The following is a 14881-nucleotide window of genomic DNA, read 5'->3' on the forward strand; positions in this document are numbered from 1 at the left end:
TTTGTAGCATGATTATCATTGCCAGTTCTACAAATGATGACAGTCCCAACTTTTGTCACTGGATGAAATTTCTACCTGCTCTGAAAATGCTTTACTGACAATAACACATACTATTTGAGCCATAAGCTGTAGACACAATGAAATTGTCTAGACTGACTGATCCAAATATCCTACCTAGGAGATGCACAAGAACTTTCAATCTTGGGAAAGAAGCCTCTCTTCCTATATAAAGAGGTCTGTTGTGGAAGGCATATTTACTTAAGCCTTCTATAAAGAATGAGGATCTCCTCCTAGGCCTATAGCTCACATGTAGATAATCAATGTACATTATTCATGCTAACACAAAAGAAGCCATCAATATCCTTTATGAAGTGTAATGACATTCATGTAGCCTTGATTGATGCATCTTCTGACCCTCTTCCTAAACCGAGTCCCTGTTGTTTTCTTATACTCATTCACAGCACCAATTAGGCTGTAAGCTCTTCGGGGCTAGAGCCATACCTCTATTGCACAGACTTCAGTTCTGTAATTGCAGAGCCAAAAACATTTTTTTCTCCACATATACTACTGCCATCAACCTGATTTTCGTGGCAATTCACAGTAATGCCATTAGAACCCAAAACCCCACTCTATCACACACACTATTCTGAGAATGAGATGAAACAAAACATTTGGCAGATGTTAAACACATCTCCTAATGGGACACTGGAATAATGTGACACTCAAATATTACATGAATGACAATGGGATCAGAATCTGTAAGACAGACCAATGCAGCACTGTGGGAACAATTAGGGAAGTTAGATTTCTGCTCTAGTTTGCACATTATTAACATATTCATTAATGCTGCTCTGACATAACAGCTAGTTCTGCCTCCTACAGATAATAACGGTGCACAAGAGTAACAGGGCAGCATGTGGCTTATCAGATTTACTGGATGTAATTTTTGTAACTTCTTAAACTCCTTGACTAGTTATAAGCTGGTTAATGTCCCTATTCACTGCCCTCTTTCTTTTAGACTTGGCAAGAAATTTTTGACAGTCTTCACTCAGCTGTACCATGAAAGCATGACTCCTATCCTGAACACTTCCATTAACCTATCTTCTACTTTAAATACACATAAACTGGGGGCAGGGTCCACAATTTCAATTTGTTTTTTGATTTGTCTGTTTAGACAGAGGAAACCTTCCACAATTCTGTTCCCAGTATGAACATTTTATCATTACTGCTCCAGATCTGTTTATTTCATTGAGGAAAGAATCTGAGCGCTTCCCATCCCCCTTCTCTGCCAATCTCCTATTTTTGCATATGTGTTTTTAGATCGCACTGAATTTTTAACACTGTTATTTCCAAGACTTGTACAATAGTTTGTAATTATGTATGTGGTACAATGTTGTACACAGCTAGTGCTACTCTATGGTAAGACTAGAAAACCTATACTGTACCCAGGTATGTCTATTTCTACTTGTTCAGTTTATATTCACAACATAAAACATACCTTAAATACTTATTTTTGAAACTGAAAAAGTGCTCCGATAGTTATTTTCTATCATTTTGTCTAATATGTGAGTATGTAAGTATAAAATGTAAACTTTGCATCTGTTGATATCTACAGAAATACACAGAATATGCTTAGGGATTAGGGAACAGAGCTCCAGGCAGTCACCAGCACTGTTTTCTGCAAGAACTGGTCTCAGTTTTGTGGTTTTCCCATACAGTTTCATTGGATTTTCTCCAAGGAAATTTAAAAATTTCTGAGCATTGTTAGGGTAATATGATAGTTACCCTGAAATCACCTTCAGAGAACTTGTCCCACATCTTGTAGCACTGCACACCATTCTGCATCATAAGCAAAAAGGAGCTGATGAAGCACAGGAGGTATATAGATGTTTCTTACTCAACTCCCAGAAAATATTTTTTCTTTCTTGGCCTGGGGTAGTTTAAATTCAGGGCCAATTTCCTTATGAGTCTGGAAAGTCACACCTGACCCAAAGATGTAAATAAATTTGGCTCAAATATTCAAATTCAGCATGTATAACAAATCATGCTCCCTTTCAGTATTTGCTTTTTGTCTTTTTTTTTTTTTAACAGTACAGATTTATTGTGCTGCTCTAACCAACCTGACTAATCTGTTCAGCAGAGATACTTGCCACAGTATGCTCAGATAAGCTAACGCTGCTACAGTTACCAGCACAGGTAGTGTCACTTCAGTGTATGTCTTTCGAGAACAGATCTAGTGTTGGATCAATGGATAATGTCACCCAAGGTGCCAAATATCCTTCATTCCCTCCTTGCACCACTCCAAAAAACTTAGAAATTCTGACTCGTTAATCACACTGTCTGAGTATGCTATTTTCTCACTTCTGTGAGGTGGAAATTACCTGCCAGCTAAATGGAGAAAAGCCAAAGATTTTTCTCAAGGATATTTCCATTGGCCTCCAGCCTCAGCCTGTTACTTTACTCCCAGTTCTTTCCTCATAAAAATTTTGTCTCCCATAAGCATTGAAATATTACCTTACTGTCTTCCTGACTGCAGACAATCAAGCAATATTCCAGCACAGGTAGAGAATGTGTCCGCTGTGCCTCTTTACTTCAATCCATGCCTTTTTTTCTGAAAAAGTTTCTTTTCCATCCTGTTTGCAGGGCAAAAGGAACATTATCCTGGGCACATGAAAAATATTTTTGAAGAAACTTTTCAGAAAGCGTTACTTTACCACTGTAGGGTAGTGTGTGACATCACAACTCCTGCTGAGCCACAATTCAGGTGAAATTTCTGCTGAAATACTGAAATTATTGACTGAAATTTCAAGTGCAATAAACCCTTTAACTAGTACAGTGACCATACTTAAACAAGGACTGCATTTCTTGAAGATCCTACAAGAATTTATGAACGGGGTTTTTTTGCTCCTTCAAGATTTGATGGACTGCTTTGAAAATTATGTAATTTCTATTATTTTTTAATTAGAATATGAACAAGAATAAAATCCTTTTAAATAATTAATCAGCAAAGACCTTGGCTGCCCTGCAAATCGCAGAACACGCCCTCATCCTCCTCTTTCTCACATTCGAGCTCTTATGCAATTTAAGAATGCGAGTCAATCCGAACAGAAACAAAAGGATTCTGTGCGTTTCTCTCACATGCTCTCAACTTCAGTAATTCCCATCTCCTTGCCCAAGGTCAGACTGTATGATCACTTTTCATTTTGGATTTTACCCCCTTCCATTCTGCTGCAGCTTTGGGATTAACTCTGTAGGCAGCCCCCAAGAAGGGGCTCCCAGGTCCCAAAGTTATGCTGAGATCTGGGGATCTAACTCCATGGACGGGGGGAGCAAATCGTGTTTTCTGCCTATCGTGCAATGGACTGGGCGGTCACAGAAGGCCGAAAGAGCCTCAGAAAAAAGGGAACTTGGCTCTGGCACCGCAGATCTCCTCTCTGCTGCCTGGAAATGAAACCGTTAACAGCTGTAAAGCCAAGAATGCTATTTATAGGCACTATGGTTGGTTTGTTGAGGGTTTTTTTTTTAGATCAAAGATTTCAGAGCTTTGTTTTAGGCTTAGAAGTATCAAAAAAGTTTTGCTTACTACCAGAAAGGTTTTTTTAATGTTATTCTCTGGAAAGCTTTTGGGACATAGATTTACCCTGGCACTGGACCTAAAACATGGACAACCTTATCGCTCCACCAAAATTATCTTCTCTAGTCTTTACAAGGACTACTATTTTTTCTACTTGCTAGGTTTTTTAAATCCTACCGTAACAGCTAATAATTACTACTAATTTCCATATTCTCTTCATGCTTTGGTAAGTGCCAGGAAACTGCTCGTTGCTGAATTCCAGTCAGAAAAGCAACGCGCCTATTTTCTTCTCTTGCAAATCCCCCTCTAGCTGCTGCTGCGTTACTATGGCTTTGGGGGGTTTCGCGGGGTGGCAAATTTGTTAATTTTGGGGTTTTTTTCCTGGCTGTACTGTGCCGTCCGCCGCCGCGGACTAACGGGGGATGAACCGCTTACAGCGGGACAGGCCAAACCTGCGCCTCCTCGGGACCCAGCACCGCGGGGCCGGCTGTTATGTCGCCCCAGTCCGTTTCCAGCTGCTCAGCTTCGCGGACGGTCGCAGCTGTAATTCGTCCAGTCACGGCTTCACCGCGGCACAAAGGAGCCGCTCTGAGGCTCGCGGGGCGGCGGCGGCGCCCGGCTGCCGCCGGCATCGCCTGGCACCGGGGCGGCGGTGGGGCAGGAAGCCCCCCGCCACCCCCAAACGGCAAAAAGGCGACGGTTTTCACACAGAAACCCCGCTTCGCCTCACCCCGCTTCGCCCCTCAGAGCAGCGCTGCCTCCTCAAGGCGGCGCGGCCATGGCGCCGCCGCCGCGCGGCTCCGCCCCCTGAGCGCCCGCCATTCCGCGCCGCTCCGCCCCGGGGGGCGGCCGCGGCCTGCTTCCCGCCGCCGCGGCGTCCTCGGCCGGGCCGGGCGGTGCCATGGAGGATGCCGATTACTTCGGGGGCAGCACGGCGGAGTGGGGGGACGACGCGGACGGAGGGGCGGTGAGCGCTTGCGGGCGGCGGCGGCGCGGGGCCGCGCTGCCGTGCGGCGGGAGGCGGCGGCCGGGCCCGGGCGGAGGAGCGGGGCTCACCCCGGCTCCCCTTGCTGCGCGCCGGCCGCTTCCCCCGCTGCCCCGGCCCCGAGGAGCGGCCGCTGCGGCCCAACCGGGCCCGCGGGGAGCTCCCGGGCTCGCTGCGGCCCTCTGGGCCGCGCCCGGGGCGGGCTGAGCGGGGAGGCGCCCCGGGGCGCGCGAGCGTGGCAGCGCCGGGGCAGAGCGGGGAAGGAGGCGCTGAGCGGGCTGTGCTCGCACGCAGCAGGACGATGAGGACGGAGAGGGAGAGGACGACGCTGGCGTCCAGCAAGAATGCTTGCAGAAATTCTCCACCCGGGACTATATAATGGAGCCGTCTATATTTAACACCTTGAAGAGGTGAGTGCGGCCTGTTGTGCCGCGTTATCACTTGCCGCGTGTGGAAGTGCGTGAAAAAGGATAAATTATGCTGTTATTTTTCCCTTTAGACCTCAGTTGTTTGCTTGTCTTTTAATACAATAATAACTTTTCAAATAATTCCTTTCTAATCCTGTCATCAGATATTTCCAAGCAGGAGGTTCCCCAGAGAACGTGATCCAGCTCCTGTCTGAAAACTATACTGCAGTGGCGCAGACTGTAAATCTGCTGGCAGAGTGGCTCATTCAGACAGGTAGGACAGATGATACGGTACTGTTTTGGGGCTGTATTCTGTCATGGGAAATGCCTAAATTGGTGGCACATTTGATCATATTCGAACAGTGGATTGTATGAAAGCTGTCACCTATGTATGACTAAATTCTTCGTATTACGAAAAGGTCTTCAGAATACATATTGCAATTCCTTCCTGTTCTTGTGTAATACATCATTTCTGTTCAGAGAATAAATGAATAATCCGGTGATAAACATTTTTAAAATGCCCACAAACTGTATTATAAAGGGTAATATAGTAGAAGCAACTGTATCAACTATAGTTTCTGTTTTTTTTTCCCCCTCTTATTTTCGTACATGAGGACAGGGATACTGCCTGTAGATTGTGTAGCAATAGTTGATATTTTATAATAGCATGGTATAATTAATGTTGGAAAAATAATTGCTGTATTATTAGTTTCCATTTCCTTTCAGTAGAACGGTGGTTAGACGAACAGCTCTCATATGGATGCTGTACTCTTGAGACAAGAATTCTGTATCACCAGTCTGGTTATAAGAGTTCTACAGTTGTGTCTCGCAAGACAAGTTCAGTGTTACTTTGTGATATCATTGTCCCTTAGCTAGCATAAACTTTTATGTACAAATTGTCAGAAATGTTATACTCTGATCTCAGAATGTAGAACTATGTAATAGCTCTTTGTACAGCATTTTGAAGTACATGTCCTGGCTGTTGATATCCAGTATATTAAAAAACAGATGGACTTTGGTCCGTGGTGGGTTGGGTTTGTGCTCTGATCCTGGTAATCCCTTTGTGTGTAAAGTAATAAGCGCATTTCAGTATTATGCCCAGTAAATGTCTTGTGAGATGACTGGCATTGCTGTTTACATGACTGATGAAGAGAGCTGGAGAAAAGGACTAGTGTAACCTGCCTGTGATTTTAAAAACAGTTAATAGGTCTGCGTTTATGAAAAAAGATTGAGAATCTCTAAATCTCTGCATGTCTGTGTCAGCATGGCTTAATAGTACTCCTTCAGGACTGAATGCTTTTCTCTTTTGCTTTCTGCATGTTGATAAATTTCTGAGTAGCTTCTGCTCTCTTTCCCTAGCAGATCATTGTGGAAAAATTTAAGATGTTGCTGCCGTGTTTGATCGGATTGCATCTGCTGACTTTTTTTGTTCCTTCTGTACAGGTGTTGAGCCAGTGCAAGTTCAGGAGACTGTAGAAAACCATTTAAAGAGCTTACTTATTAAGCATTTTGATCCTCGGAAAGCAGATTCCATCTTTACAGAGGAAGGAGAGGTGTGCATGGAATCCATGTTGCTGTCTTTATATGAGTGGATCCTATATAGATGCCTTCGTCTGATGGAGTAGTAGATGGTTGGGGAAAGGAAACTATATCTTCAAGGTTCCTTAGTTGTGGAAGCAGTTGTTTATTAAAATCAACTATATTTCATTGGAGTTCTCAGAGGCTACTTAAATTCTGAATAGAGTTTACCTTGTATTAAAGTTCTGTATAGCAACTTAGAGGACTCCTGAAAGGTAGAAATCTTACTTTAAATTATTTTGACATCTAGATATTCTTACCTCTCCCCCTCCCCTTTCAATTTTTTTCAGACTCCAGCCTGGCTTGAACAAATGATAGCACATACTACGTGGAGAGATCTCTTTTACAAGTTGGCAGAAGCACATCCAGACTGCTTAATGCTTAATTTCACTGTGAAGGTAGTACACTCAAGTCTAATAAATGGAGAATACTGCTTCCTAATTCTTCTGGCATCAAATATCAGCTGTAGTCTTGCTTGTATCTCTTATGTGTTCCTGTTAACACTGCTTATTCAGAACATGTCAGAACAATACAAGAACATAACTATGGGAGAAATTGTTACAAGTTGCGAGTAGTAAATGTAGTTTTCCAGTTTGAAATGCTGCTTTGGGAGATTTTTGGAGATTCATTTTTTTTCTCTTTGATGTATATTTGAAAACTCTGGGTTATCTATTTAAATTCTAAATTATATGTTTAGGGCATCTGTATTGTGAGGTTTCTTTCAAGTACGCCTTTGTTCTCATTAAACAATGAAACTGAAAACTGGTGTGCTATTTAAGAAAAGAATAGATACAGACATAGACATTCTCACTATAGATTTCATTGTATTGCCTTGTCGTAATTCTTATTGTGTTTTTGAAGATCATTGACAGTGGAGAAAGACTTAAGTCTTGGATACTTCTCTTAAAAATTATTTGCAGGGTTATTTGAATTGCCTTACTTTCATGCTACGAGCACAGATTTGCCTTGCAAATGCTATGAAATAGTTTACCAGTTATGTTTCTTATACATTTTTTTTCCCCCCAAATAATGTTATTCTTCTGGGCTTTCTGTGTGCATGTGCACAAAAGCATATTGCTAATGTTATATTACATATGTGTATGCAAAAACATACATGCACATATATATGTGTACATATATATGAATAGAAAAGACAGACTAATTCTTAAACTTGCCTTGTGTGTGTTGTCAGCATGCATAAAGTAAATGCACATTTAATTTCATGTAAGGAGGTAAGAGTTTTAAATGGGAGGCTTCATTCGTGTCAGTAGTTCTTGTTCCTTATGTGAACTTCTCATTTCTAACAATTCATTGCTTAGTTCTGTATGTTTCTCTGACAGGGAAAGAAAACGTGCTATCTAATGATATATCTAGTATATCTTCCTGTGTTCTGAAATATTTCTATATAATTATGGTTTACTTGGTTTTGCTTATATCTCTATTGGTTTCCTTTTCTGTAGTCTAAAAGATGTATGTGTATATAGAGAATAATCTTATGTTCTGTGTGTTCTTCCAGACTTGTTGGGGTATCTGAAATATAAACTTAAATAATGTATTCTGTGATTTTTGTCATTGTAGCTTATATCTGATGCTGGATATCAAGGGGAAATAACCAGCGTTTCAACAGCATGTCAGCAACTGGAAGTTTTTTCTAGAGTCTTGCGTACATCTCTAGCAACAATTTTAGATGGAGGAGAAGAAAACCTTGAGAAAAACCTCCCTGAGTTTGCCGTAAGTACTTTGCTCCTTTTCATGTGGAAAAAATGTTTTTCCTTCCAGATAGGATATACAAATCCTTGCATGATTGTAGAAAATCTTGAAATCCTATGAAATCTTACAAAATATTATGAAGAAAAGGTATATCTGTGTTCAAAACCAGAAATTTTTGCTACTTGGTTATTCAGTCACCAAGAATTTTTGGGGCTGCTTAACTGACACTTCCTTATATTTATTAATTGGATTGTATGAAGATGAAGTAAATCTCTCTTCTTTCACATTTAATGCAATATCTAAAGATCACTCTAGTCAATCCTCTGGCAAATTAAAATAATTCTGTTTTCATCCATGTCAGTGATGTGAAAATTGCCATCTGAATCAATACAGTGTGTGTTTTCTTTTTTTGTGAAATAGTGTAATGAGTTTTGGGTGGCATTTTACTTGGCTTCTTAAATATTGTAGAGAAAGTGCTGAACAACAAGTAGGCTAGAACTCCCTCTCAACTCTGGCATCTAAAAACCAGAAGTTCTACATTTAATATTTTGTTCTTGCATAGTATCAATGCATAGTGATACTATGTTTTTCTCTACTTTCTTACTGGCTGTTATTTTCGCTTTGTAGTAGTACATTTCAATGTAATCTTTGCTATTAAGGCAAAGTTATAGAAAAATACTAGCATATTTCTTGTTGATTGGTAAGATTTTGATGCGTGCATTCACAGAAGATGGTGTGCCATGGAGAACACACATATCTCTTTGCTCAATCTATGATGTCCATATTAGCCCAAGAAGAGCAAGGAGGATCGGCTGTCAGACGGATTGCTCAGGAGGTTCAGCGATATGCCCATGAGAAGTAAGTGCTTGCTATATTTATTGGTGAAATATAAGTCACTGTAATTTGAACTGTTGTCTTTTGCTCATTCTTGATTACCTTATACCAGCAAAAGGAGAATTCTTAGCTTTTTGTAAGTTCTGTGGTAGAATGAAATCATTTGCAACAGAGCAGTTTTTGGTGTAGGCCATAATTCTTAAAGCAACTGAAAGGTTCGATATCCTGTACTGGGAGACCTGAAATAGCAAGAACAAAGAGTTGAAGAAAGTTTCTATCTAGTAAAAATGTATATATTCTTTGCACATTTTAGAAACAAACAGGTATATTTCTGTAATTGTCCAGGGTAATGGGTTCTGTCCTAAGGCATTACATGTCATGCGATGTGCCTTATTGACTTATTGACTTAGTGAGGCTAAAACTAACATGTCTGAATTAAGAAAATAAGTTCTTATGTATGTTTATGTTCTTTATCAAGAGGCCACGATGCTAGTCAGATCACTTTAGCGTTGGGTACTGCTGCCTCCTATCCTCGAGCGTGTCAAGCACTTGGTGCAATGTTGTCCAAAGGAGCTCTGAATCCAGCAGATATCACAGTCCTATTCAAAATGTTTACAAGCATGGACCCACCTCCAGTAGAACTGGTTAGTAGTATCTCTTTATCAGCCCTGAAACTTGTTTCTGTAATAGCATAATAAGACCTCAGGTTTTTGAGTCCTACTACGTGTTGTATCAACACAAAATAGAAGTTAGCACTCAAATTCATCCATATGTAGCTTTAAGTGATGTATAAATGTGAACATACTATTTGTATTCTTTTTGCATTAGCTGCTTAATTGATTTTTTTTTTCCATTCCAAGGTTTTTTGGGTTTTTTTTTTTTAATACATATATTTACTTACTTTAAAGAAGCTCCTATTAGGAGATAAAGGTGGAAAGGAACTAATTAACTAACTTCTTTTAAAAGATGATTATCTTGATTTTGCAGTTTGTTGTAAGTAGGGATAGATTATGTGTTTCAGACTTTTCACTGCCTTGCTCCAACATGAGTTCTGGTAATAAATGGTAGAATTTAAATACATAAGTAATGCAGTCTGTCTGTACCTCTTACCTTTCCTTTTTTAATGTCAAAAAGTTTGGGCCTCTTCGGAAAACTATTTAATGTATTCCTAAGGGGAAAACTTGTTGTTAATGTCTTATTCTATGCAAGGTACATTAGATGCAAAAATCATATTTTTAGTCATTTCTCATAATTCTCAGGCTCTCATAAACCATTCTTTTCCTTCACAGATTCGAGTACCTGCTTTTCTGGACCTCTTCATGCAGTCGTTGTTTAAGCCCGGTGCTAAGATCAATCAGGACCACAAACATAAATATATTCACATACTGGCATATGCAGCTAGCGTAGTAGAGATGTGGAAAAAGGTAATGTTCAGTTCTGTGAATAATATGTTCTTTTTAACTACAGTGATCTAACTGTGCTGAAGAACGTGTATGGTTATGAAGTTTCTTAGTTTAAAATAATGTACTCAGTTTGATCTATTTTAATGAGATGCTTTCAGCTTCAACTGAAATAGCTGGAAGTGTCGATCCTGAATACCTCTGAAGATCAAATCATGCTATGAAAGTTAGAGTGCACTGGATATTTTTGTCGTCTTTCTGTCCTCCAAACTCCCCAAAAGGTTATCAGTAGCAGTTCTGTCCTGTGCTGTTAGAACTGTATGCTTTTCAGAGGAAGATGAATTGAATTCTATAAACTAAAATAGTTAAAGTAATTCTTAGGGAATTAGATAAGGGAAATGTCCTTACACTTCAGCTCATTGATACTTAGTTCTAAAACTTGCATATGAGCCTGCATTTTAAGAAATCTGATGTGATTTTAGTCCTATAGCAAGTAACAATTCCTCTCCTTAAGTAGCCAAGGATATCCTGTTTATTCATGCCTCTTGCACTCAAACTTTTCATTTTTTTCAGAATAAGAGAGTCAGCATAAACAAAGATGAACTCAAATCAACTTCAAAAGCCATTGAAACTGTTCACAACTTATGTTGTAATGAGAACAAAGGCGCGTCAGAGTTGGTTGCAGAACTGAGCACTCTCTATCAGTGCATCAGGTGAGCAGAAACACTGGTCCCCAAGCTGCTTGTTGGCAGGAAAGTATTATTTAAGAGGGGAAGTGTTGTTAAAGGGCAGTCTTTTTGCAGGGAACTCTGAGAAAATCCTTGTTGTAGAATGGGTGAAAATGTGGTCTGAAAGTAGCTTTCAAAATTGTTCGTTTGACTCCTTGGAATCTCTCTCATGAGTATGTCAGCTCTGGCTTCCACTAACAGCTCACCTTCTTGTGCCACAGAACATGCTTCTTTCTGCCATTGGAAAAAGTTGACAGAGCACTTTCCCTTCCTCAGTAAGGTTTCTTAGCAATAGATTTGTCCTTTCTTCTCCTCTTAGAAGTTTGAAATAGCAGATGTTGAATAAACTGGCTAGAAATACATTGGGCATAAACATTGGAGCATTCATGAATCTCATTGCCTGCTTTTTGCATTTTCTGTTGAGTGAGGGAGTATCCTTGTAGAAAGAATATTCTTCCAGCCTATCTTCTTTTTTTCTTCCTGATGAAGACTATTCTGGAGGTGCTGGCAAGCTTTTCAAGCATAACATAAATTAAATTAGAAAACTCTCAGCAACCATCAGGATGTTTAAAATTTACTGCTCCCTCCCTGGATACTCTATACTAAAATGATCTCTTCTTTTGTAGGTTTCCGGTGGTGGCAATGGGTGTATTAAAGTGGGTGGACTGGACAGTGTCAGAACCACGATATTTTCAGCTGCAGACTGATCACACTCCAGTGCATCTGGCATTACTGGATGAGGTAAGAGCATACAGAAAATCTTGCTGGAGAACAAAAAGTTTTTTTTCTGCTTGTACCTGAATTACATCCAGTTCACTGAATGCTTGTCATTTGCTGTAATTCAGTAAACACACGGAGGTGAGCCTGTTTCGGTCCAGAGTTAGTTGGTTTTGCCAGCTCAGCAATATTTACACTAGGGAAACTTAGGCATCAAAGGCGGCAATGGTAGAATACTTTGCTTTAAAAATAAATTAAAAATCCATGTCTGGCACTGAACATCAGTGTAAGCTTGTCTAATAAAGAGTGGATACATTGGTTTTTAAATTGAAGTTCTGATGTTCTTACTTTCCCGTCTTGTTTGCAGATCAGTACATGCCATCAGCTGCTTCATCCCCAAGTTCTGCAGCTTCTTGTCAAGCTCTTTGAAACAGAACATTCTCAGCTTGATGTAATGGAACAGGTGATTATCAAAGGATTCGGTGTTTGTGTTCCTTCCTACTAGTTACTCTCACTGAGGATAACTGCTTTGCTGTCACAGCAGTTTTACAGAGTTTAATTTAGAAATGCTGTCATTTTAAAAAAAAGTAACAGATACTAAATCAATAACAATGAGCAATATTGAAAGGGAGCTCTAATTTATGTTTGTTTCCCTTCCCACACCCCACCCCCTTTTTCCCCTTTTTTAGCTGGAATTGAAGAAAACTCTCTTGGATAGAATGGTGCACTTACTCAGTCGAGGATATGTCCTGCCTGTCGTCAGCTATATCCGCAAATGCCTGGAGAAGCTAGATACAGATATTTCTCTCATCAGATACTTTGTTACAGAGGTTAGCAGCCAAATTTTTGTTGACAAGTATACAGAAATAAACTTTAATATCAGTTATATCTGTTTGGATATTAAGTCAGCATATCTCAGATTAAAATATATTCCAAGATATGAGATCAGATTTTGAGCAGTGTATATAATATTGGTATTCACAAAGACATGACTTGATCCTACTGGATCTTGACTTCTGAAGTATTAAGATACTGGGTAGAGTACCACAAAGATGATTGATACACAATTGATTACTTGGAGAACAGGAGGTCTTAAAAGAAAAGTGCAACTACTTGTATGCCTTAAAGAAGAATATTGTGAATTAGATATTGTCTCTGCCACCTGTCCAACTGGAAGAATAATCCAGCTTTGCCTACTATTTCAGGTGCTGGATGTGATTGCTCCTCCATACACCTCAGACTTCGTACAGCTTTTCCTTCCGATCTTGGAGAATGAAAGTATTGCAGGTACTATTAAAACAGAAGGTGAACATGATCCTGTCACTGAGTTTATAGGTAAGTCATGATTATCATCTGTTGCATTCCCACTTCCTTATGCATTTGTTACAATTTGCAAATAATGTTTAGGAGAAGGATTGCTAAAAATAGGAATGCCTGGCAGATCTTTTCACAGATTATTTCCCCTTCCTTTTAGGGAACTGTGTTTAGCAACTTTTCTTTAATCAAGAATGTCTGGGTAGTAGTGAGGAACTCTTGGGAGAAGTACTGCTTTTGGAGAACTTGCACTGTAGTAAGGAAAGTAAAGAAAGGAAGTACTCTTTCATAATGCACGCCTACCTGAGAACAAAAAGACAAGTCTAATGCTTAAAATCCTAATTAGTTATATAATGCATAAATGCAAATGCAAACAGGTAAATGGGTGAAATACTGAACACTTTGTCCTTTTTTTTTTAAGCTCACTGCAAATCTAACTTTATTATGATGAACTAAGCAGTGGAAAAATCAAGAATGCAGAGCACATGATTGCTACTTTGCTACACTCTTCACCAGTAAGGTTCTATAACAACTGGACAACAACAGCAAAAAAGGAAGAAAGGGCCGAAGGGCATTTAATTCATTTGCACGGTGACCTTGAACTTTACATCAGAGGACTCATAATGCACTTTGGAAAAATGGAATAATAGTTGAGGATCTTTTGTTATTACACTAACCAGTATAAATCTAAATATTCTGAAGTGGGTAGCAGAAGACAACTAGATTTGTTTCAAAGAAAGAATGTTATTTTCAGTTACAGGTAGACTTTTTTTCACTGATTCTTTGTGTAGTGCACAAAACCTGAAGAATGGAAAGTAGTTCTTACTAAACCCATTTTGCAGATAGATAGTTCACTGAAGACTAAATCTTGAATGCTCTAGGCTTTGATCTTGTGAGTTGCATAAAGGAGTCTGTGTGATTAGCTCTGATGGGGAGAATCCAGAATGCCTTTTTTTCCACTGTTGCATTATATTAGAATTCTAAATATCCTATATATTTACTGTTATGAAAAAACATGTTTTGTGTAACACAACTGGAGTTGTACCAATCAAGACTAGTTTTGTATTAATAGATGAATCCTGTGTGAGTGTGATACCTTTCAAAATCTATTTTTTTGTTAAATAGATGCACCAAACATTACTGGTAAGTTTCATTACCATGTCAGAATTCTATTATTGTCCAAAAATATGAATGTATGCAAAAAACTCACTACTTCTTGATGTGGCCTGTCTTCATATTTCTCTGCTCTATCTTGGTTGATGTTAAATCGTGGGGAATATGCCCTAGATCATAACTTACTTTTAAATAAAGGCTTTTTCTTTTCTAGAGCTGCTTTTTTTTTGAAGTTTCTTAAAGAAAGACCACTATTTTTGTTGTATGTTAGGTGAGATTTCTCTTTGTATATGTAAATAGTGTTTGTATAAAAGGAAGGAGCATAGAGAAACACATTGTTTTTTAAGCACATCTGTTTTTCTAAATAACCTCCTTTCTAAAAGAAGAAAAATGTACTTATTTATAAGGAATATGACATTGAGTCCAACTCAATATAAGCTTATAAACAAAACTGTCTTGCTCTTTTCTATTGCCAGTGATTCATGAATGTGAACTCTTTAAGCTACTGTGCTAACTATTGC

At 39.3% G+C, this 14881-nt stretch overlaps 1 protein-coding gene and 1 long non-coding RNA gene across 3 annotated transcripts; one reads left to right on the forward strand and one right to left on the reverse strand.

The window, feature by feature from the left end:
• Positions 1 to 504: 504 nt before the first annotated feature.
• LOC136993618 (uncharacterized) lies at positions 505 to 4261 on the reverse strand. Its single transcript, XR_010886012.1, has 3 exons — positions 4027 to 4261; positions 2515 to 2633; positions 505 to 523 (listed from the first exon to the last, which is right to left on the reverse strand). It is a non-coding gene; the product is annotated as an uncharacterized lncRNA (long non-coding RNA).
• Positions 4262 to 4426: 165 nt separating this feature from the next.
• NELFCD (negative elongation factor complex member C/D) lies at positions 4427 to 14573 on the forward strand. 2 transcript variants are annotated; one of them, XM_067307609.1, is made up of 15 exons: positions 4427 to 4541; positions 4854 to 4969; positions 5131 to 5240; positions 6410 to 6519; positions 6835 to 6942; positions 8123 to 8275; positions 8982 to 9112; positions 9567 to 9732; positions 10378 to 10512; positions 11062 to 11201; positions 11843 to 11957; positions 12301 to 12396; positions 12623 to 12763; positions 13139 to 13268; positions 13669 to 14573. In XM_067307609.1, the coding sequence occupies exons 1-15, from the start codon at positions 4476 to 4478 to the stop codon at positions 13701 to 13703; spliced, it is 1752 nt and encodes a 583-aa protein (XP_067163710.1). In that variant the 5' UTR covers positions 4427 to 4475; the 3' UTR covers positions 13704 to 14573. The 2 variants fall into 2 exon arrangements, with proteins under 2 accessions (XP_067163710.1, XP_067163711.1); XM_067307610.1 differs by having other exon boundaries at positions 4857 to 4969.
• The last annotated feature ends 308 nt before the right edge of the window (positions 14574 to 14881 follow it).

The sequence above is a fragment of the Apteryx mantelli genome, chromosome 18 (genome assembly GCF_036417845.1).
Source record: "Apteryx mantelli isolate bAptMan1 chromosome 18, bAptMan1.hap1, whole genome shotgun sequence".
Taxonomy (NCBI): domain Eukaryota; kingdom Metazoa; phylum Chordata; class Aves; order Apterygiformes; family Apterygidae; genus Apteryx; species Apteryx mantelli.